Genomic DNA, 24468 nt, shown 5'->3' on the forward strand with positions numbered 1-24468 from the left:
CCCTGGGGATAACCGAAGTCTTATAAATAAGTGAGTATATAAATAATTTTCACATAAGTTGTGCGGACAAATAAGTTTATTTCAAGGCTTGAACCGTATCTGCATATAAAGACAAAATGAAAAATATTTTAGATACAATAGTGCTTTTTAAAAATACATAGGGAATGTATCCTGACCGAGGCCCCCTTTGGAATCGGAGGCCCATATGCCCCCCCCCCCTGTCTGGGCCTGATTAGTACAGAGTTACCGCTTCCCCCGTGGCACAAAACATTTACCAAAAAAAGGAGAGGCAGAACAGACTATTGCTACAACCGGTGTAAATAGTAATGTCTTGTTCAATAATAATAATAACAACAACAACAACAACAACAACAACAACCCATCCATCTGACTGGGTTGCACCAGCCACTCTGGGCAGCTTCCAACATATATAAAAACATAATTAAACACTGAAAAACTTCCTTATCCAGGGCTGCCTTCAGATGTCCTCAAAATGTTGTAGTGACTTATCTTCTTGGGTCAGGGGTCGCAATAACTCCAGAACCTCCAACATTTCTCCAATGAAAATAGCGACGTCCTAAGGAATAGTGGAAACAGGATGCGGGCTTGCCAATCAGAAGGTCGGCGGTTCGAATCCCCGCGACGGGGTGCTCGGTCCCTGCTCCTGCCAACCTAGCAGTTCGAAAGCACCTCAAAGTGCAAGTAGATAAATAGGTACCACTCCGGCGGGAAGGTAAATGGCGTTTCCGTGCGCTGCTCTGGTTCGCCAGAAGCGGCTTAGTCCTTCTGGCCACATGACCCGGAAGCTGTACGCCGGCTCCCTCGGCCAATAAAGCAAGATGAGCGCCGCAACCCCAGAGTCAGTCACGACTGGACCTAACGGTCAGGGGTACCTTTACCTTTAAGGGCTAGTGGGACATTCCAGGATCAAATCAGAAAACGGGACGGCTTCTGTAAATCCGGGACTGTCACTGGAAAATGGGGACACTGGGAGGGTCTGCTGATGGGAGGAGAATAGCACATCTAAGGTCAGGGGGTGGGGGATGTAATATTTAGAGCAGGGGTCCCCAAACTAAGGTTCACGGGCCGGATAAGGCCCGAGGGACTCGTTTATCCAGCCCACCGCCCGCTGCCGCCACCTACTCTTACCAGCGCTGCGCTGCACTGCGCAGCTGCCCACTTCCGGGTCGGAGGAGCACCGGAAATACCCGTATTTTTCACTCTATAAGACGCACCAGACCACAAGACGCACCCAGTTTTTGGAAGAGGAAAACAAGAAAAAAAATATTCTGAATCTCAGAAGCCAGAACAGCAAGAGGGATCGCTGCGCAGTGAAAGCAGCAATCCCTCTTGCTGTTCTGGCTTCTGGGGTAGCTGCGCAGCCTGCATTCGCTCCATAAGACGCACACGCATTTCCCCTTACTTTTTAGGAGGGAAAAAGGGAGTCTTAAAGAGCAAAAAATACGGTGCCTTGTGCGCATGCACAAGCGTTATTTCCAGCGCACATCCGGGTTGGAGGAGGCCCGTGCACATGCGCACAAGCTATTTCCGGTGCTCCTCCAACCTGGAAGTGCGCCGGAAATAGTGTGTGTGCACGTGTATAGGCACGCACTCCCCTGCCCTCCGGCCCGCTACACGGTCGGCGCTGGAGACACCGGCCCGAGGTGCAGTAAGTTTGCTGACCTCTGACTTAGAGAGCCCGCAGGATCAGTCCAATGGTCCATATAGTCCAGCATCCTGTTCTCACAGGGGCCAACCAGTTGCCCCTGCCAGGAGGATCCGTGCACAGGAGCAACTCTCCTGAACTAGGATTCAGACGGTCTTGTAGCTCGCTCATCAGAAGCCCACATCCTCGCCAAAACATCCCTGCCCACACCCTGTACCCCAGCCTGTGTATGAGATGCAGGTGGCACTGTGGTCTAAACCACAGAGCCTAGGGCTTGCTGATCAGAAGGTTGGCGATTCGAATCCCCGCAATGACGGGGTGAGCTCCCGTTGCTCGGTCCCTGCTCCTGCCAACCTAGCAGTCTGAATGCACACCAGTGCAAGTAGATAAATAGGTACCACTGCGGCGGGAAGGTAAACGGCGTTTCCGTGGGCTCTGGTTTCCGTCACGGTGTTCTGTTGCGCCAGAAGCGGCTCAGTCATGCTGGCCACATGACCCAGAAAGCTGTCTGTGGACAAACACCAGTTCCCTTGGCCTGAAAGCAAGATGGGCGCTGCAACCTCAGAGTCACCTTTGACTAGACTTTACACACACACACACACACACACACACACACACACACACACACACACACAGTGGTACTTCAGGTTACAGGCGCTTCAGGTTACATACGCTTCAGATTACAGACTCTGCTAACCCAGAAACAGTACCTTGGGTTAAGAACTTTGCTTCAGGATGAGAACAGAAATCGTGCTCTGGCGGCGCGGCGGCAGCAGGAGGCCCCATTAGCTAAAGTGGTGCTTCAGGTTAAGAACAGTTTCAGGTTAAGAACAGACCTCCAGAACGAATTAATTACGTAACCAGAGGTACCACTGTATATAGATCTCTCTCTCTCTATATATATATATATATTAGTTTTTTAACATATCATTTTCAACAATTATTAAACATACTTTTGTATCTTATACAATATTTTTTTACTTGCATCAATCACATCTGAAAATTTTCCAATCTTTTCACTTAATTTACATTTCTTACTTTCACTATTACATTTAAATCTCATAACTGATGTCTCTCTTCTTTCTCTTCTTTGCAATATTTCTTATATTTCTCCTTACAAAACTTCTTGTTGTCCTACTAGCATCATTTGTTGATTACAGTTGCTCTTCAAATAGTTCGTATATTTCTTCCAATCTTCTGTGAATCTCTGGTCCTGCAGGTTTCGAATCCTTCCTGTCATTTTATCCAATTCTGCGTAGCCCATTAATTTTGTCTGCCATTCTTCTTTCGTCGCGCCTTTGACTGGACTTAACTGTCCAGGGGTCCTTTACCTTACCTTGACATTTACCTTTACCTTTTACCTCACCCCAGCCTGTATTTGAAGTAGTTCTTTCCCTCTCATTAGTTGTCTCACTTACCCAATTCTGGGTAGGAAAACAGGGTGTGTTTTTTAATCCATTCATCCCTTATTGGCATAATACTTTTTAAAATGTAACTTCAAAATGCAGAGCATCTCAGTTTGATCTCTTCCACAGAAGCCTGCGATGGGTGATGCAACTGTGATGGGCCTTGTCAGGCAAAGGGGTCCTACTTTGCGCTAGCCATAGAAGCGGGCCTACGGAACTCCCTGCCACAAGGCATGGCAATCTGTGCTGGCTTGGGTGGTTTTTAAAGAGGGCCCCTAATGGGTTTGCCTCCACAGGACCTTTTCCCTATGTTCCTAACTCAAACCAGATCTTTATTCAGGATCATGAGGACTACATCCTTAGTTTACATTTAGAGGGAAACGTCACTATGGAAGACAGAGGGCGGGGAATGGATTGGGGAGTCTGCTTCCCATTTTTGAAAAACAGCGCTGTGCAAGAGTAAAAAAACAGATAATGTACATTTCTCATAATGCCACAGGGTGACATCACTTATTAAAAGCTGACTCCCCTTGCAAAATGGTGCAGAGGCACAGGGTGGGAATGCATTTAAATAACATTAATGATAATAAATACAGTGGTACCCCGCAAGACGAATGCCTCGCAAGACGGAAAACCCGCAAGACGAAAGGGTTTTCTGTTTTGGAGGCGCTTCGCAAGACGAATTTCCCTATGGGCTTGCATCGCAAGACGAAAGCCCATAGGGAAATGCTGGCGGTCGGGAGCAAAGACTTTCGCCCACAGCCGGCCTTCAGAAGAGGACCTCTTCTGAAGGCCGGCGGGGGGCAAAAGTCTTTGCTCCCCCCCGCCTGCCTTCCCCCCACCTGCCCCGGGCGATCTTAAAATGCTGGCGGGCGGGAGCGAAGCGTTCGCTGCCGACCCCCAGCATTTTAAAATCTCCAAGGGACAGCAGAGAAGTCTCTGTCCCGGGGAGGTTTTAAAATGCTGGGGGTCGGGAGCGTTCGCTGCCGACCCCCAGCATTTTAAAACGATGTTCCGAAGTGGGGGGGTGGGGCGGGAACAGCTGCCCCAGCCGCCCCTCTTCGGAACGATGTTCCGAAGGGGGGAGGGGGGGCGGGAACAGCTGCCCCAGCCGCCCCACTTCGGAACGATGTTCCGAAGGGGGGAGGTGGGGCGGGAACAGCTGCCCCATCCGCCCCACTTCGGAACGATGTTCCGAAGGGGGGAGGTGGGGCGGGAACAGCTGCCCCATCCGCCCCACTTCGGAACGCTGTTCTGAAGTGGGGAGGTGGGGCGGGAACAGCTGCCCCAGCCGCCCCACTTCGGAACGATGTTCCGAAGGGGGGAGGTGGGGCGGGAACATCTGCCCCAGCCGCCCCACTTCAGAACGATGTTCCGAAGGGGGGAGGGGGGCGGGAACAGCTGCCCAATCCGCCCCACTTCGGAACGATGTTCCGAAGTGGGGGGGTGGGGCGGGAACAGCTGCCCCATCCGCCCCTCTTCGGAACGATGTTCCGAAGGGGGGAGGTGGGGCGGGAACAGCTGCCCCATCCGCCCCACTTCAGAACGATGTTCCGAAGGGGGGAGGTGGGGCGGGAACAGCTGCCCCATCCGCCCCACTTCGGAACGATGTTCCGAAGGGGGGAGGTGGGGCGGGAACAGCTGCCCCATCCGCCCCACTTCGGAACGATGTTCCGAAGGGGGGAGGTGGGGCGGGAACAGCTGCCCCATCCGCCCCACTTCGGAACGATGTTCCGAAGGGGGGAGGTGGGGCGGGAACAGCTGCCCCAGCCGCCCCACTTCGGAACGATGTTCCGAAGTGGGGGGGTGGGGCGTGAACAGCTGCCCCATCCGCCCCACTTCGGAACGATGTTCCGAAGGGGGGAGGTGGGGCGGGAACAGCTGCCCCATCCGCCCCACTTCGGAACGATGTTCCGAAGGGGGGAGGTGGGGCGGGAACAGCTGCCCCATCCGCCCCCCTTCGGAACGATGTTCCGAAGGGGGGAGGTGGGGCGGGAACAGCTGCCCCAGCCGCCCCACTTCGGAACGATGTTCCGAAGGGGGGCGGGGGGGCGGGAACATCTGCCCCATCCGCCCCCCTTCGGAACGATGTTCCGAAGGGGGGAGGGGGCGGGAACAGCTGCCCCAGCCGCCCCACTTCGGAACGATGTTCCGAAGGGGGGCGGGAACATCTGCCCCATCCGCCCCACTTCGGAACGATGTTCCGAAGGGGGGAGGGGGGCAGGAACAGCTGCCCCATCCGCCCCACTTCCGAACGCTGTTCCGAAGTGGGGAGGGGGGCGGGAACAGCTGCCCCATCCGCCCCACTTCCGAACGATGTTCCGAAGGGGGGAGGGGGGCGGGAACAGCTGCCCCAGCTGCCGGGCTTCGTAGCGCTGCTGCGAAGCCGGGCGGGGGGGTGGGAACACCTTCTGAAGGCGGGCAGGGGGCGAAAGTCTTTGCTCCCCCCTGCCTGCCTTCCCAGGGGCTTTTAAATCGCCCCGGACAGCGGAGAAGTCCTCCGCTGTCCGGGGCGATTTTAAAATGCCGCCCGCCAGCATTTTAAGATCCCCCGGACAGCGGAGAAGTCCTCCGCTGTCCCAGGGTTTTTTAAAATGCTGGGGGTGGGAAGAAAAGCCCTTGTCCCGCCCCCCAGCCTTCAGAAGAGGTCCGGGGACAGACTGTCCCCGGACCTGGCCTGAAGGTGGTTTCCCTAGGAACGCATTAATTGATTTTCAATGCATTCCTATGGGAAACCGTGCATCGCAAGACGAAAAACCCGCAAGACGAAGAGAATTGCGGAACGAATTAATTTCGTCTTGCGAGGCACCACTGTAGATATATTTATAAGGGGCCCTTTATGGGATGGGACATGTGTTAGTGTTCACTTTCAAAGTGCCCTCTGGTGGCCAAAGAAGGGAAAGCTTTCCTTTTTTCAGATATATTTTATTGTTATTGCTTTTTAAAAGAAATATTTTAAAGGAAAAATCTCAAAGTGATTTGCAACACATGAAAACATCAAACAAAACACTCCAGATTAGTATTTCAGATCCTTCTCTAAGTGACGTTTTGCTTTCCCCTAATTTATTAGACTGGCTTAATTTATAGAGCTGCCCTATAGCAGAAGGACTCTAGAAATTTCACAAATACATTCCAACACATAACAGATTTTTCTTTCATTTTGTTGACTTCCCATCACATTTTCCAGGGTTGGTTTTTTTATTTATTTCTTCCCCTATCTGCTCTCTCTTATATCGTAACAATAATGAAATAATCTGCATAGTTCAAACCCCGCTTGCGAAAACATCATTCTAAAATAAGAAACACGTCCTTCTTTCTGTAGGTTTCCTCACCCTGAAAGCATTTAAAGACCTGCTGCGATGGGCGCGTCAGTACTTTTTCCTCTCCCGCCATTGGGCCCGCTCAGATAAATTGTCCCTCCCTCACTGAACAACCCTTTACCCAAAGGTTTCTTTTCCTTTCCTCTTCAAATTCTAGCCCAGAGCATCCTCACCTTTGTGAGGGGATAACTAGTAAGTTGGAGTCTCAGACAGGTTTCCTTTAAACAAACAATAATGATTTATTTAAGGCAAAATAGTATATAACACTCATGGATTAGATTTAGGTAACTTCAAGAATACAGTGCAGTTTCTCTTTATTTATTTACTTTATTAATATTTTATTAAATTTTCTCAATAAAGAAGTTCAAAAAGAATACAAAAACAGAAGAAAAAAGTACAAAAACAGAAAAATACAAAGTCAAAATACAAAAATACAAACATTAAACACAAAAAGGAGAAAAATGAAAAACACATAAAAAACAAAAAAAGCAAAACTCCCTCTTTTTAAACTCCTCTTTAGTTAACTGATTTTCCTGACTTCCTCACGCCACCCTTTTTTGTATCCCTTTTTTAAAGTTGATTCAGCAAATTCATAATCAATTTAGTTTATCTATTATCAATCCCATCTTACATTTTGCCTTGTTGCTAGAACCCCTTGAATTCATTTCAACGTCATCAACATTCAAAAATTTTACAATGTTTCTGTAAATAAATTAAATTTCCTCCAATCTTCTTCCATTGACTCTTCTCCCTGGTCTCGGATTCTGCCACTCTTCAATTCAACCACAGTTGTTTTTGTGTTATAAGTTTGGTTCCTTTATACCAGGGGTCAGCAAACTTTTTCAGCAGGGGGCTGGTCCACTCTCCCTTAGACCTTGTGGGGGGGCGGACTATATTTTTTTGGGGGGAAATGAACCCAGAGATACATTTTAAATAAAAGGATACGCTCTACTCATGTAAAAACACGCTGATTCCCGGACCGTCTGAGGGCTGGATTGAGAAGGCGATTGGGCTGAATCCGGCCCCCGGGCCTTAGTTTCCCTACCCATGTTTTATACAGTCATACCTTGGGTTACAGTCGCTTCAAGTTGAGCATTTTCAGGTTACACTCTGCGGCGACCTGGAAGTAATGGAACGCGTTACTTCCGGGTTTCGCCACTTGCGCCTGCACAGACTCTCAAAATGACATCATGCGCATGTGCAGAAGAAGTGAATCGTGACCTGCGCACGCGCAGACGCGAGTTGTGTTCTGCTCTGGATGCGAATGGGATCCGTTCCGGAGGCTCATTCGCAACATGAAAAAGAGCGCATCCCGCAGCGTTGCATCTGCACACGCGCAGGTTGCGATTCGCCGCTTCTGCTTGTTACGGAAAAATCTGGGTGCGGGGTTACTCTGCCACCCAGCTCGTCGGACTAAGTCCGTGGGTCCCTGCGGAGGAAAATGAGCTCAGCCGGAGACAGGAGCAAACTGCAGAAGATCCAAGTTTATTGCGCAACAGGTTCAAGGCGAGATTGAACCGCGAGAAAGGGGTGACATGAACTTTTGATACTTCCCTCCATGTCCCAGAATGCAGTGCAAAATACATCCCAGTTACATCATGAATGCATTAAGAAGAGGTTGGGTTACACAGATTACATCATGAATACATTAAGAAGAGGTTGGGTTACACAGGATTAACATATGGAGGAGGGAGGGGGAATATGCAGAGCTGGAGATATGTGCAGATAAGCACATCCTGAGGACCTGATGAGAAGACAATGGTCCATGTATGCATGGTCTGCCACCTGGCATTGCCCGGAGGAAAGGCTTGGCAGAGTCTTGACAGGATTAGGGTCTTGACACCTTGCTTGAGGGATTGTGGAGGACAGGGGAGGTGTCATGGAGTCCTAGAGAAATTGAGCAAATTGGCACGTTGATTTTCTATGAATTTTATAGGTTTTAGTCCCTTTTGACATTGACAATTGGAAATAAATGGATATATTGTAGCGAAGAAGGAGGTGAAGAAGACATGCCCCCCCTCCGTATCATGCTCATGCGCGTGATGTCATTTTGTGAGACTGCGCATGCGCAAACAGCGAAACCCAGAAGTAATCTTTTCCGAGCCTTCCGGGTTGCCACAGGATGTAACCTGAAAGAACATAACATGAAGCGAATGTAACCAGAGATGCCACTGTATTTTCTTTCAGTTATCCACTCCCTTTAATAATCCTGCTGCTGAGGTACTTTAAGTAATAGACCCAAGGGCTCTCCAAATCCCCTTCCTTCACTGGGTCTGGGACGTTCTTCTTTTCCTTGGAAGCCTCTCTCCCCTCCAGACTAGATTTGAGTCCCAAGGAGGCTGTTCATTTCCAGCTCCTACTTCTCAGCCTCTGCCTCCCAGTAAAATTTCCAGTCTATTCCTCCTACAGGACACCACACTCTGTCCTTCGCAAGTTGCTTTTACCCAGAACCAACTCTTTCTCCCATTCGCTCTTTATTCCTTAACCTGTCTCCTATCCTACCTCCCTAGGTAAAGGTAAAGGGACCCCTGACCGTTAAGTCCAGTCGCGGGCGACTCTGGGGTTGCGGCGCTCATCTCACTTTACTGGCTGAGGGAGCCGGCGTTTGTCTGCAGAATTTTTTCCGGGTCATGTGGCCAGCATGACTAAGCCGCTTCTGGCGAACCAGACCAGCGCACAGAAACGCCGTTTACCTTCCCGCCGGAGCAGTACCTATTTATCTACTTGCAGTGGTGTGCTTTCGAACTGCTAGGTTGGCAGGAGCTGGGAGTGAGCAATGGGAGCTCACCCCGTTGCGGGATTCGAACCGCCGACCTTCTGGTCGGCAAGCCCTAGGCTCTGGGGTTTAACCCACAGCGCCACCCGCGGCAAGTCCTAGGTTCTGTGGTTTAACCCACAGCGCCACCCGCGTCCCCTACCTATCTCCTAACCCAGCCTTTCTCAACCTGTGGGTCCCCAGATGTTGTTGAACTACAACTCCCATCACCCCTAGCTAGCAAGGGCAGAGCTCAGGGATGATGGGAGTTGTAGTCCAACAATATCTGGGGACCCAAGGTTGAGAACCACTCCAACCTCAATTCCAACCCTCCGAAACCAACCCTCTCAACTCCCACAACCACTGTCTCTCCCCAGATCCTCTCCTTTTAAACTCTCCCTCCTGGAACCATGGCCAATCAGAGGCTGCCGTCCATTAACCATTTGCTGGTGGGGAAATAAAGGGGGAAAAAGAAACACCTTTTGGTCCAAACGGTCCAGCAAAACCAACTTTTTCGTCACGCCTGCCTCTTTCTGGCTGTGCCTAATCACACGGCTCCTTGTTATCCAATCACCCGGCGACCCAGGGTGAGAGGCTCCACCCACCTAGGTGGGCATCCAATATTTTGGCTCCCACAATGCCCTGGGTTGTTGATTCTGGTGCCACAGAGATGCCCTTTTGTCTCTGACCAAACCCAGTTTAATGTGGCGACCTCCTTAGGCTGCACTATTCCTTTGAAAAATCAGATTTGAAATAAGAGTGACATGAACTCGCACTTCTAAAGCCCAGTCTTTTCTTCTGGGGGAGGCGGCGCAGTCTTCATGTAGTTATATTGGCTTTAAATTACTGCCCCTTGGTTAGAAAACTATTATTATTATTATTACTATTATTATTATTAACTCACCCTTTCCCATTAATTGAAAACAAACCCTTTCCCCCAGACATGAAAATGAACGCAAATTAGGTAAACATATGTCAAAAGTGCTCGATTGATTCAGATGAGGAAATGTGGAGTTCTTGTCCCTTGTTGCAATGGTCTTCTGGTAAAGATACGGATTTAGAGTATCATCTCAGTCCATAGAACATGAGACCCGGAATCTCAGGGCTGTGGGTTCAAGCCCCATAGAATCATAGAATCCTAGAGTTGGAAGAGACCACAAGGGCCATCGAGTCCAACCCCCTGCCAAGCAGGAAACACCTTCAGAGCACTCCTGACATATGGTTGTCAAGCCTCTGCTTAAAGACCTCCAAAGTAGGAGACTCCACCACACTCCTGGGCAGCAAATTCCACTGTCAAACAGCTCTTACTGTCAGGAAGTTCTTCCTAATGTTTAGGTGGAATCTTCTTTCTTGTAGTTTGGATCCATTGCTCCGTGTCCGCTTCTCTGGAGCAGCAGAAAACAACCTTTCTCCCTCCTCTATGTGACACCCTTTTATATATTTGAACATGGCTATCATATCACCCCTTAACCTCCTCTTCTCCAGGCTAAACATGCCCAGCTCCCTTAGCCGTTCCTCATAAGGCATCGTTTCCAGGCCTTGGACCATTTTGGTTGCCCTCCTCTGGACACCTTCCAGTTTGTCAGTGTCCTTCTTGAACTGTGGTGCCCAGAACTGGACACAGTACTCCAGGTGAGGTCTGACCAGAGCAGAATACAGTGGCACTATTACTTCCCTTGATCTAGATGCTATACTCCTATTGATGAGGCCCAGAATTGCATTGGCTTGCAGCCCAGAATTGCATTGGCATGTTGGGCATTAGATTCCTTCATTGCAGGGAGTTGGACGATCACCCTTGGGGTCCCTTCCAGCCCTATGATTCTTTGATTCAATATGCCAAAACCCAATTGGACATTTTCATTTGTATAAAAATCATTATTTCTCCTTCCTGCGCTGCTGGCAATCCATCAAATTCTTTTACCTGAGGCTTCCAATTTTCCTTTGGAATTTCCACATGCGATGATTCCAACCACTAGGTAGTGTTGTTCCCCCTGACCCCAGGCAAGATGCCTTACCTACCAGGCAGGGAATCGAGACCTGCAGGTTTTCCCATAAGAGTCCGGGAGGAGAGTTATGGCTCTACCGGTTGAGTTACTGTCTGCGGCACAATACTCACACCGCGCAGGAGCTCTCCGTGAGAAAGGAAGTGGCGAATGTGAGTTTTTCAGGCCTAACTTGTGCTCTTTACACCTTCTCAAAACCAAAAGCCTTTCTTCAAAAGCACTTTTTCAACCTTCCTGCTTACGCAGTACGGAAATTGGGTCAAAACTTCAAAGACACCCCCACCTCACCCTGTCGACGTCTGCAGAGCAAACTCAGCCACTTCACTGCCAGAGACCAGACCTCCCTCTCTCTCTCTCTCTCTCTCTCTCTCTCTCGTTCCCTTTACACCCCTAAAAACTATCATTTTGCTTTGGGATGGACATCTGACTCCATTAATTTCCGCTTAAAAAGAAAGATTCAGACAGAAACATTTACGGAAGTGTCCATTGTCTTCCCTGCCCTCTGATTCAGGTAAGGATCTTGAGATATTTGATGCACAGATAACCATTTTTCTCCCCATTTAGTGCTGAACTGGCGCTGGTCCACATTGGTAAGAAATTAATGTTTCATTGTGTTGGCATCTGCCCTCTGGAACTCCCTGCCTATTGACATCAACAGAAGTCTAGTGTCCACATCAATGGAAGTAATGGTACCACTCTATTCTGCCTTGGTCAGGCCACAACTGGAATACTGTGTTCAGTTCTGGGCACCAAAATTTGAGAAGGGTGTTGACAAGCTGGAAGGTGGGCAGAGGAGGGCAAACAAGAAGATGATGGGTTTGGAAACCATACCATATGAGGGACGGTTGAAGGAGCTGGGTATGTTTAGCCTGGAAGAGAGGAGACTGAGAAGAGATAGGAGAGCCACCTTCAAATATCTCAAGGGCCGCCACATGGAAGATGGAGCATCTTGCTTTCTCCTGCTCTGGAGGGTAGGACTCGAACCCGTGGCTTCAAGTTACAACAAAGGAGATTCTGTCTAAATGTCAGGAATAAATTTCTGACAGTAAGAGCCGTTTGACAGTGGAAGAATCTCCCTCAGGAGGTGGTGGACTCTCCTTCCTTGGAGGTTTTTAAGCAGAGGTTGGATGGCCATTTGTCATGGATGCTTGAGCTGAGATTTCTGCATTGCAGGGGGTTGGGCTGGATGTCCCTTGGGGTCCCATCCAACTCTACAATTCTGTGATCAGGGGACACCTTCTTCACTGTACTCTTTCCTGTGCCTGCTAAAAACCTTTTTGTTGCTGTTTAGACAAGCCTTTCCAGACATGTGGAATCGTAGAGTTAGAAAGAATCACAAGGGAGATCTATTCCCACCCCGTGCTGTGCAGGAATGTTGACATATGTTTTAATCTGTTTTCATTTTATCACAGGTTTTATCTTTGGAAAGTTTAAAAGAACCCCCCCCCCTCGATACTTTTAATGGCCTTAATTCTATTGAGAAACACCACTTTGAGATTGTTGTTCTATAGTCAAGTGGTATAGACATTTTATGGAAAAAGCACACAACAACAAAAAATTGGGGGGTTCAAGGTGGGGTTTCAGGGATCGAACTTCAAGGGGTCCTTGGTTGTTAAACATTGTTTAGGGTGGGCTGGCGTTGGGTTTAGAGAGACCGGTGGTGTGATTTGGTGTAAGACAGCTTCCTATTTAAATCAGCCACTTATCCAAAACCACAGGACTAGAAACGTCTTCGCAGGAAGAAGGTCCTGGGTTCAGTCCCCTGCCTGAAAGCCTGGAGACCCACCTTCAATCACTGCAAATAGTCCTGAGCTCAATTGATCCATAGTCTGACTTGGTATATATGTTGTTTTGTTGTTTAGTCTCAGTCTCAGTCTCAGTCAGTTTTATTGCACATAGCCAAAGGCTGCCGCAATGTACACAGAATTATTTGACAATTAAAAGATAATATACTGAATTGGTAAAAAAAGACTTAAAACATTTATATTATTAAAACATTACATACTCTAAACAAAGCTATAAAAGTACCCCAATGTACAAATAAAAACATTAAACAATAAAATTCATAAGCTAAAATCATCACATGGTCACTAATGTTAAAAACAATATCAATTAATACAGTGTGCAATTTATACTCAGAGTTTGGTGACAAAGATAGAGCATAGCCTGAGGTAGATAGATAGGATCAAATAAATTCATCTCCTTTACAGTTAATGGCTACCTTGGCTATATAATTTGCTCTAATTTTCCTAGCAGCAGTTGCAAAAAGTGCTACCCGCCAGGTCACATACTTATCTGTGTCTGCAAGGAGATATAACATCATATCAAGGGGGTTCTGGCCAGGGGACCCTGTCATTATAGGTACCAAAAATCTTTTTCTTGCATCATTATATAGAATCATAGAATCCTAGAGTTGGAAGAGACCACAAGGGCCATCGAATCCAACCCCCTGCCAAGCAGGAAACACCATCAGAGCACTCCTGACATATGGCTGTCAAGCCTCTGCTTAAAGACCTCCAAAAAAGGAGACTCCACCACACTCCTTGGCAGCAAATTCCATATAACGGACAGTGCAAGATATAATGCATAAGGTCCTCTACTTCAGAACATCCCCTAATGCAAACACGTTCATTTTTTGGTATGCCTCTATGTCTCCCATCTCTATAAGCAGAGCTTATTGTATTTAGTCGTAGCTCTGTAAAAGCTTTTCAAAGCTGTGCAAAAGTCAATTCATTAAAATAAGATATGTGTTCATTGACCTCTCTAAGTTTAAAATACAATGGGGCGCATGTAGATGTGCACATAGAGTTTAGATCGTTTTTAGTTGCCACTGCCCTTATGGTTTGTTTAAAAATATTTTTCTGTGAATATAAGGGGAGTTCTTTAATCTCAGTCACTGAGAGATCATATTTGCCCATCAGTTGGGCAGCATGATGTACCCAGTTTTTAGTCGTTTAGTCGTGTCCAACTCTTCGTGACCCCCTGGACCAGAGCACACCAGGCCCTCCTGTCTTCCACTGCCTCCCGCAGTTTGGTCAAACTCAGGCTGGTAGCTTCGAGAACCCTGTCCAACCATCTCGTCCTCTGTCGTCCCCTTCTTCTTGTGCCCTCCATCTTTCCCAGCATCAGGGTCTTTTCCAGGGAGTCTTCTCTTCTCATGAGGTGCCCAAAGTATTGGAGCCTCAGCTTCAGGATCTGTCCTTCCAGTGAGCACTCAGGGCTGATTTCCTTCAGAATGGAGAGGTTTGATCTTCTTGCAGTCCTCTCAAGAGTCTCCTCCAGCACCAGAATTCAAAAGCATCCATTCTTCAGCGATCAGCCTTCTTTATGGTCCAGCTCTCACTTCCATACATCACTACTGGGAAAATATACTACTTGGTATATATAGCCAGAGTTTTTGTTAGGGGGGAAGACCTTTAGTTGAGTGGGGGCAAAACGTCAGTTTGCTATGTATTTTTATTGATTTTGATTCATTGGGGGGCAGCTGCCCCTCCCTGCCCCCTTGGCTACACCCATGTATATGTCCCTATCTAAATCAGAATCATGAGGACCAGAAACTAACTTTAGATTTACAGGGGGGGCCACAGCTCAGTTGCAGGGGAATCTGCTGAAAGGCAGCTGCCTACATTCCCAGTCAACCCTGTCAAATGCTTTCTCCAGAACCGCCAGGACTTAGCAAACTTAGTTTTACTTCCAGGGCAAGGCAGGAGCTCCATGGCTACTTTGCCTGCAGAAGCTCCCATGTTCAAGCTGCCAACCAGTGTAAACAATACTGAGCTTGATGGCCCAGGGGTCTGACACAGTGCAATGGAGTTTCTTTTAAAAAAATAAAACAAAATGACCAAAAAATCCACATTAAATTCCAGTGCAAATTTTAAAAGATTTCTTTCATATTGTTGACTTCACATCCCATTTTCTGTTATGTTTTTCTTACCCTCCCCCTTTGCTGCATTCTGTCTTCCCTCTGTTTTATCATAGTCACAACACAATGATTTTTAATTATTTTTGTTGCTCATAGTTCGAAACCTGATCACAGATTCTTCATGTTCTGTGTCCTGCTCGGAGCAAAATCATTGCAGGCTGCTTTATTTAAGTCCTTTGATTTCAGTAAGTTTCTCTGTGCTTAACTTAGCCAGACACTACTCACAGTCCTATTCAGAGTAGTCCCCGTTGGACTCGCTTCGGCCTATCAGTTTCCAATGGGTCTTCTCTGAGCTAAAATTTTTCTGTGTTTGCAGAGGAAGCGGAGTCTTGCGATTGACATCTATACTGTGACTTGGGGTTGATTTCGGTTTCTCTCAAGTTTTCCACCCTTCCACTTTTCAGTTTCTCATGTTTCCACATCCGTTTGCAAACTTTAATAAAATAATTTTAAAAGCCCTGATGGAAGTTAATCAGCACTTTTGCCTCCCATCGACGGGTTTCTGTGTGGAGTTTCCCTAATATGATGCATCCCCACGTGTTATTTTTGTGAATTTGTGCACGATTGCCGACACACATTTCCACCGAGTGTCTGCACATTTTGAGCTGTGCTTCATTTGCGGGGGCTACATCATTCGAGTTTGGAGGCTTGTGAAATGAAATTATGAAGTTGCTAACCAGCTTCTTCTGGCTGGCAGACATGAATGCCACTATTGGTGGTGAACGCCGGGCCAATGTGATTTAGGGACAAGTATTGACTGCTTGGGTCTTGCATGCTCAATAGGGTTATAACTTTCTGACTCCCCCCCCCAAAAAACCCCCCTGATTTCCTGTGTCATAAAGGGACGAACTTTTGCTTAGAAACACTGAAATAGGGACTAATTGTTCTCAGTTGTGAAAAAAGGTCACCCCGAAAGTTGGAGTCACCATATACTGGTATGTACTTTGAAAATGGCTTCAAGAACTTGTCACAAAAATGCTTACAAAAAAGCATTGCAGGTGTTGGAGAATCACTGGAAGCAGGAGCCATCCGTACTCCAGACACCAAGAAGTGATCCGTGCACAGAACACGCGGTCCAAGTGACGCGGGAATGTTATGGTGCTCGCAGCAGAAACAAAGTCCAGCTGCAACCTTGATTTATTCTAGGGGATAAGAAGTGATGTACAATGTACAAAACATTGCACAAGTATTAGAAAATATGCAAGCTCTATTTTCCCCCATATTATAATACATGCTATGCATATTACATGATATGTTAAAAAGGTAAAGGACCCCTGACAGTTAAGTCCAGTTGCAAACGACTCTGGGGTTGCGGTGCCCATCTCACTTTAGTGGCCGAGGGAGCCACAGACAGTTTTTTCAGGTCATAGAAGAGTTTGAAGAAGAGTTTGGATTTGATATCCCGCCTTTCACTCCCTTTAAGGAGTCTCAAAGCGGCTAACATCCTCCTTTCCCTTCCTCCCCCACAACAAACACTCTGTGAGGTGAGTGGGGCTGAGAGACTTCAGAGAAGTGTGACTGGCCCAAGGTCACCCAGCAGCTGCAGGTGGAGGAGCGGGGAAGCGAACCTGGTTCCCCAGGTTACGAGACTACCGCTCTTAACCACTACACCACACTGGCTCTCTCATGTGGCCAGCATGACTAAGCCGCTTCTGGCAAACCAGCGCAGTGCACGGAAACGCCGTTTACCTTCCTGCCAGAGCAGTACCTATTTATCTACTTGCACTTTGATGTGCTTTCGAACTGTTTAGTTGGCAGGAGCAGGGACCGAGCAATGGGAGCTCACCCCATTGCAGGGATTCGAACTGCTGACCTTTTGATTGGCAAACCCAAGAGGCTCAGTGGTTTAGACCACAGCGCCACCCGCGTCCCTACATATGTCCCTGTATGTTATACAGCTACAAATACAAAGATGAATGTATTGATTTCAGGGTGACCTTTTTTTCCCCAAAATATTTGGAAATGACAGCTCATTCCTTTGTTTTTAGGCAAAAATTCATGAGGCTGTAAAAAAGTTATAACCCTAATGCTCAACCTGTATAGAAATGGGTCTTTTGTTTTGTCCCCCCCCCCCCTGCAGAAGAGAAAAGGCTCAGGACAGGTTGAGGGGGTGTATCCAAGCACCCACACAGTCCCAAAGCAAGACTCTTGGGCAAACCTTTCCAGCAAACTATTTTGGGGTGGGGGAACTTACCCATTCAACCTATAAAAATAAATTGCCTTGGTCTCCCCCTCTGCCTCAAAAAAGGTTGAGCAATTGTACATTTCCGAGCACAATTCAAAGTGCTGGTGCTGACCTTGAAAGCCCTAAACGGCCTCGGTCCAGTATACCTGAAGGAGCGTCTCCACCTCCATCGTTCTGCCCAGACACTGAGGTCCAGCTCCGAGGGCCTTCTGGCGGTTGCCTCCATGAGACAATCAAAGTTACAGGGAACCAGGCAGAGGGCCTTCTTGGTGGTGGCGCCCGCCCTGTGGAATGCCATCAGATGTCAAAGAAATAAACAACTACTAGACTTTTAGAAGACATCTGAAGGCAGCCCTGTTTAGGGAAGCTTTTAATGTTTGATGCATTACTGTATTTTAATATTTTGTTGGAGGCCACCCAGAGTGGCTGGGGAGGCCCGGCCAGATGGACGGGGTATAAATAAATAAATAAATATATTATTATTATTATTATTATTATTATTATTATTATTATTATTATTATTATTATTATTATGCAAACATGTGCACAGTGATCTTTGCTCCGAAAGCAACATCCAAACCTTTCCGTGTTTTCCTGAACCATCTTTTCCAGCAAACTTTCTTATTACATGTTATATTCTTTATTGCTAAATAAAATGTAGAAAATGCACATAAGATAAGATACAAAAAAATAGGAAAAAGCAAGAAATAGTACCCATGTAGAAAACAAAACAGAAAAAAAAAATTGTGTACATTACAAAAAAAGGCGGGAAACTGTTATTGTAGTTAACCAGACCTTAATCTAATGTGGTATTTATAAATCTGTCCATGGCATGTGGACATCTTTTCCAGCAAACTTTGCGGGGAGGGAAACCTGTAAAAAAAGAAAAAAGACCAAATCAATTTCTCTCCAGAAAAAGGCGGCACAAAACTTGGGAAATGTTGAGCACGTGGGACCCAAACATCCACAAAGTGTCTTTTGCCGTTAATTCAGATTAATTAAGTTAATTAATTAACTTTAATTAATTAAGTTAATTAAGTTAATTCAGATTAACTTGAGCATTGTTTTCCAGGAAACACCAACTTTCTTACCTACTTTACTTTCATTACTTTCTTAATGGTAAAAATTAGTAATAATCTGGCCTGCTTTCAAAAGTGCAAACATATCTTCCCCGAGGACCAGGCCACATTTAGCCAACACTTCCTGGAGGCCAGACACATCGGCTGCCTGCTGAGCCGGCAACTGCAGCTTGCCTGCCTCTTCACACCCACCAGCCACAGCGATGCGCAGAAATTTCCAACCACAAACATGCAGTTGCATGGAGGCTGGATGGCTGTTGTGATCGCACACCTTTTAAAGATAGTGTATGCTAATCAGAGACAAACACAGAAGGGTTTTTGGTTTTTTTTTACTGGTTTTTCCACCTTCCTCAGTTTTCCCTGCAGGCAGAACAGATGCTCTCCCACTTAGGACCCTCATACCTACGGGACCGCCTCTCCTGGTATGCCCCGCGGAGGACCTTAAGGTCCACAAATGACAAAACTTTGGAGGTCCCAAGTCGCAAGGTGGTTAGACTGGTCTCAACTAGGGCCAGGGCCTTTTCAGTACTGGCCCCGACTTGGTGGAACGCTCTGTCCCAAGAGACCAGGGCCCTGCGGGACTTGACATCTTTCCGCAGGGCCTGCAAGACAGAGCTGTTCCGCCTGGCCTTTGGTTTGGACTCAGTCTGACCCTTATGTTTCTCTCCCCTTACGGTTTTGATTTATGGGCTACTTTTAAAATGAGGCTGCATTTTAAATTGCATTTTAACCTGTATTTTAAATTGGGGTGTGTGTGTTTGTCCCCCCCCCCGATTATGTTTCCATTGTAATTTTACTGGTGCAAGCCGCCCTGAGCCCGGCTTTGGCCGGGGAGGGAGGGGTAATAATAATAATGATAATAATAATAATAATAATAATAATAATAATAATAATAATAATAATTAGCTCCCCAAAAGGTAAAGTAGTAGTAGTAGTAATTTTATTACTTCAACCCTGCCCATCTAACTGGGTTTTCCACTGTGATTGGAAACATACTGGGAGCCAGCATAGATCCTTTAGGATGGGTGTTATACAGTCCTGGCGGCCACTCCCAGTCACCAATCTGGCTGCTGCCTTCTGGATTAGTTGCAATTTCTGAGTCACCTTCCAAGGTAGCCCCATGGAGAGCACATGGCAGTAGTCCAAGCTGGAGATAACCAGAGCATGGACCACTCTGGTGAGACAGTCTACAGGCAGGTAGGGTCTCAGCCTGCGTACCAGATGGAGCTGATAAAGAGCTGCCCTGGACGCAGAATTAACCTGCACCTCCATGGACAGCTGTGAGTCCAAAATGACTTCCAGGCTGCGCACCTGGTCCTTCAGGGGCACAGTTACCCCATAGAGGACCAGGGAGTCTCCCATACCCAACTGCCTCCTGTGCCCCCAGAAACAGAACTTCTGTCTTGTCAGGTTTCAACCTCAACCCGCTGACCGTAAACCACTGCAAATCCTGTGTACAGTGGTGGTTGTTGTTTAGTTGTTTAGCCGTGTCTGACTCTTCGTGACCCCATGGACCAGAGCACTCCACTGTCTTCCACTGCCTCATTGTACAGTGGTACCTCGGGTTAAGAACTTAATTTTTTTTGGAGGTCCATTCTTAACCTGAAACTGTTCTTAACCTGAAGCACCACTTTAGCTACTGGGGCCTCCTGCTGCCGCTGTGCTGCCGGAGCACGATTTCTGTTCTCATCCTGAAGCAAAGTTCTTAACCTGAAGCACTATTTCTGGGTTAGCGGAGTGTGTAACCTGAAGTGTCTGTAACCCGAGGTGCCACTGTAATGGATTGTTTGAAGTCATTTCTGCAACAGGTAAATAAAATTTTAGCCTCCCCATTCCCCACCCTGACTTGTCCCGTATTTTGCCCGACCAAAGGGGGCGACAAGGGTCATCAAGTCCAACCCTCTGCAATGCGGGAATCCTTTGCCCATTGTGGGGGTCGAAGCCACAGCCTCGCCGACTGCTCTGTCCCGGAAGGCTTGAGAGCAGCCTGGTGTCAGAGGCTTCATCTCGTAGCTACATTTGCACAGCAAGCCCCCGGCACAGACACAGAGCGACCATCTGCCTGCTCTTAAGTCACGCCTCCTGACAACTGAGCTTCCTGCCGCAACTTCCTTCCCCGCAAATGACATACGAGCACCTTCTGATTCTTCAAGAGCCTCCCAGGATCAGAAGATGAGTGCGAACACATGGATGCCATAAATTGCAAAATCTATCAAGCATGTAGAAGAGACTCCCCAGATGGAAGCTTTTCCAGTGTTTGGGACCTTTTAGCTTAGAGAAAAGGCAAGGAAGAAGAGACACAACGCTAGAAATGTACGAAATTAGTCATGGCATGGAGAAAAAAAGCAGAGACATCACCTTGCCGACAAAGGTCCGTATAGTTAAAGCTCTGGTTTTCCCAGTAGTGATGTATGGAAGTGAGAGCTAGACCATAAAGAAGGCTGGGGTTGCGGTGCTCATCTCGCTTTACTGGCCGAGGGAGACGGCGTACAGCTTCCGGGTCATGTGGCCAGCAGGACTAAGCTGCTTCTGGCAAACCAGAGCAGCGCACGGAAACACCGTTTACCTTCCCGCAGGAGCAGTACCTATTTATCTACTTGCACTTTGAGGTGCTTTCGACCTGCTAGGTTGGCAGGAGCAGGGACCGAGCAACGGGAGCTCACCCCGTCGCGGGGATTCAAACCGCCGACCTTCTGATCGGCAAGTCCTAGGCTCTGTGGTTTAACCCACAGCGCCACCTGTGTCCCTACATAATACGTTATACAGCTACAAATACAAAAATGGTGACCTCCCCCCCCAAAAAAAATATTTGGGATTCGAACCACCGACCTTCTGATCAGCAAGTCCTAGGCTCTGTGGTTTAACCCACAGCGCCACCCGCGTCCCTTGGTATGCAATAGTAATAATAATGCCTGCTTGCTCCTGTTTCCCAGGTGTTTCCCTGAGCATCCTATGACTGCTGCTTGGGCAGCCCCAGGACCTGCCGCGCGATGCCCAACCCGGCTGCCCACCTGCCCTTTTACTATGGCAGCATCTCCCGCTCGGACGCCGAAGAGCATCTCAAGTTGGGCGGAATGATGGACGGCCTTTTCCTCCTCCGCCAGTGCCTTCGCAGCCTGGGCGGCTACGTGCTGTCGGTCACCCACAACCTCCGGTTCCACCACTACCCCATCGAGCGGCTGATGAACGGCACCTTTGCCATCGCGGGCGGCAAAGCGCACTGCGGCCCCGAGGAGCTCTGCGAGTTCTACTCCAAGGACGCTGATGGGCTCTGCTGTCCGCTCAAGAGGCCGTGCAACCGTCCCGGTGGCCTTGAACCCCAGCCGGGCATCTTCGACTCCATCCGAGAGAACATGGTGCGGGAATATATCCGGCAGACGTGGCAGCTGGAGGTACGGGCAGGATCGGGGCCTTTCCTGTGGTTGGGGGGCAGCAGAGGGGAAACATTGCGGCCAGCGGTGAGGCGTTCACAAAGTAAAGGAAGGATTGAACTCTGATTAATAAGAATACACACAGAGGCTTGAACCAACGTATGATAGTGTCTCTCTGTGCCTGTCTCTCTAGCCCCCTCGGCCCAGGTCATTTTATTCACAAAAGAACTTTTTACAGAGTGTTCGTAAGAACCAATCAGATTTCTTCTGAGCATTTCCACAAACCCGCGTGGGGACAAGTTAAACTAATTAAGCACACATATTTCTGGGGTAAACAAATAACAGAACTACAAAGGAGAACATCTGGCAACCCTGGAGGTGATAAACAAGCAATATACATGATAAGGAGGATGGCTAGGAGGACAGCGATCATTATCACCTTCATGTGAGATCTGTTTCCTGGCCCTAAGATTAACATCCTAAGATTAACATATTAGTAAGCTACTACAAAGAAGCTTGCCCACTATCTTTGATGACCCAGGAGCCTGCCTGGCGAAGCAACTGGGCTGTGTACGTGCCTTGTGAAGCAGGAGAGATGGACCAGGGATGCAGAGGTGTGGATTGATCAAAAATCATATCAAAATAGTTTAAACCCAGTCAACGCAATGCTTTCATTGCTGACACAGATGGCTTACTCTATATTTGTTATAATTCCTCATAGCAATCCCACCTGATCACTACACAGCAGAATATGGAGCGGCCCCCAAGGACACGGGCAAAACGTCAAAAGAAGCAGCAACATTTTTGAAAGCTATTTTTTATTCATTTTCAAATTTATAACACATCCACATCAAATTAAAAGTGATTTAAAACACACACCCCTCAAAACCCCCCACTGAATCCCCACTTTCTCAGGTATATTCCAATTCATACCCTTTTACATCCATTTTGTTAAGCAAAATTCTCGTCCCTCAGCTGTCCCTTTACAGACTCCTGCATAAGGATTAAACACAATTACATCAAATAAAAACAAGTGAGCGGTTATAGTAATTTAAACACTTCGTTTTTCTTTCCAACTTGGTGTAGATTCATTCTCTTATCCCTGATAGTTTTCAGCCTCTGCCCGTTTGCGCAAACCCTTTCCCTTTCCATAGGCAAACCAGATTATCTCCTTTCAATGTTCAGTCTTTGTTATAAAGGTAAAGGGACCCCTGACCGTTAAGTCCAGTCGCGGACGACTCTGGGGTTGTGCGCTCATCTCGCTCTATAGGCCAAGGGAGCCGGCGTTTGTCTGCACACAGTTTTTCCAGGTCATGTGGCCAGCAGGACTAAGCCACTTCTGGCGAACCAGAGCAGCGCATGGAAACGCCGTTTACCTTCCCGCCGGAGCGGTACCTATTTATCTACTTGCACTTTGAGGTGCTTTTGAACTGCTAGGTTGTCAGGAGCAGGGACCAAGCAATGGGAGCTCACCCCGTCATTGCGGGGATTCAAACCGCCAACCTTCTGATTGGCAAGCCCAAGGCTCTGTGGTTTAATCCACAGTGCCACCCGCGTCCCATCAGTTACAGCCTCTTAAATCCATTATTTGCATTCCATTGGAGATAAAGCTTTTACAACGCCCTCCGTTTCCTATTGGAGGGTACCACAAAGCAGGACTGGGTGATATCTGGTTTCCAACGTCATGATATATCACCAGCTAAACATCGTGATATATGGATATATCACGATGTCTGAAATAAGGATGCACCTGTGTAGAGGCATTAGCTGGCTTCACAGTTTTCCCCGCATCAGTATTTTTGCATAGCACATGTACACACACACACACACACACACCTGTGATTAGCAGTATATTGCCAGGTCAAAAATTATGAAACTCTACAATTCAATGCCACTAGATAGTCATTTACATTTACATTTCCAGCACGCCCTTTCCTTTGAGGTAACCCCACTGCCCTCCAGGAGACCATACCACCCAATTTGAGAACCCCTAGTTTAGAACAACGTAGAATTACAAAAGCAGTTCCTTCCATCTCCAACATCCAGGCATTGAGTGCTGCTCTTATGTAGGAACCAACTGGGGTTAAATGGGAGGCTGATAATTTCCCCCACCAGGCACAGCCTGTCTTGGAGGTTTAAATAATTCCCAGAAAGGCAATAGAGTCTCTGTTCTCTCCTCTTCCTTCTTCGTAGGGGGACACCCTTGAACAGGCCATCATCAGCCAGGCCCCCCAGGTGGAGAAGCTCCTGGCCACCACAGCCCACGAGAAGATGCCCTGGTACCACGGCCCCATCACTCGAGCGCAAGCAGAAAGCAGACTCTACTCAGGCTCGCAGCCTGATGGGAAATTCTTGTAAGCACGTTGTCAGGGCAAAGCTTCTTGTCTGTTGTCTTCTTCTTCTTCTTCTTCTTCTTCTTCTTCTTCTTCTTCTTCTTCCTCCTCCTCCTCCTCCCCCTCCTCCTCCTCTTCTTCTTCTTCTTCTTCTTCTTCTTCCTCCTCCTCCTCCTCCTCCTCCTCCTCCTCCTCCTCTTCTTCTTCTTCTTCTTCTTCTTCTTCTCCTCCTCCTCCTCCTCCTCCTCCTCCTCCTCCTCCTCCTCTTCTTCTTCTTCTTCTTCTTCCTCCTCCTCCTCCTCCTCCTCCTCCTCCTCTTCTTCTTCTTCTTCTTCCTCCTCCTCCTCCTCCCCCTCCTCCTCTTCTTCTTCTTCTTCTTCTTCTTCTTCTTCCTCCTCCTCCTCCTCCTCCTCCTCCTCCTCTTCTTC

At 47.8% G+C, this 24468-nt stretch overlaps 2 protein-coding genes across 2 annotated transcripts in view; one reads left to right on the plus strand and one right to left on the minus strand.

Annotated features, from left to right (window-relative positions):
* The first annotated feature begins 11461 nt into the window (after positions 1 to 11461).
* The window catches only part of ZAP70 (zeta chain of T cell receptor associated protein kinase 70), a 31081-nt gene continuing 18074 nt past the window's right edge, over positions 11462 to 24468 (plus strand). The window contains exons 1-3 of the mRNA XM_081177786.1: positions 11462 to 11661; positions 21270 to 21728; positions 23901 to 24061. Coding sequence (XP_081033912.1) covers positions 21327 to 21728; positions 23901 to 24061 — 563 coding nt within the window. The 5' untranslated portion in view covers positions 11462 to 11661; positions 21270 to 21326. The remainder of the gene's footprint in view (positions 11662 to 21269; positions 21729 to 23900; positions 24062 to 24468) is intronic.
* Positions 24067 to 24468, minus strand: part of CCER1 (coiled-coil glutamate rich protein 1) — a gene marked incomplete at both ends in the record, with an annotated part of 637 nt that continues 235 nt past the window's right edge. Inside the window, one exon of the mRNA XM_081177514.1 lies at positions 24067 to 24464. Coding sequence (XP_081033640.1) covers positions 24067 to 24464 — 398 coding nt within the window. The remainder of the gene's footprint in view (positions 24465 to 24468) is intronic.

The sequence above is a fragment of the Podarcis bocagei genome (assembly GCF_964188305.1).
Source record: "Podarcis bocagei genome assembly, chromosome: 18".
NCBI classification, from domain to species: Eukaryota; Metazoa; Chordata; class Lepidosauria; order Squamata; family Lacertidae; genus Podarcis; species Podarcis bocagei.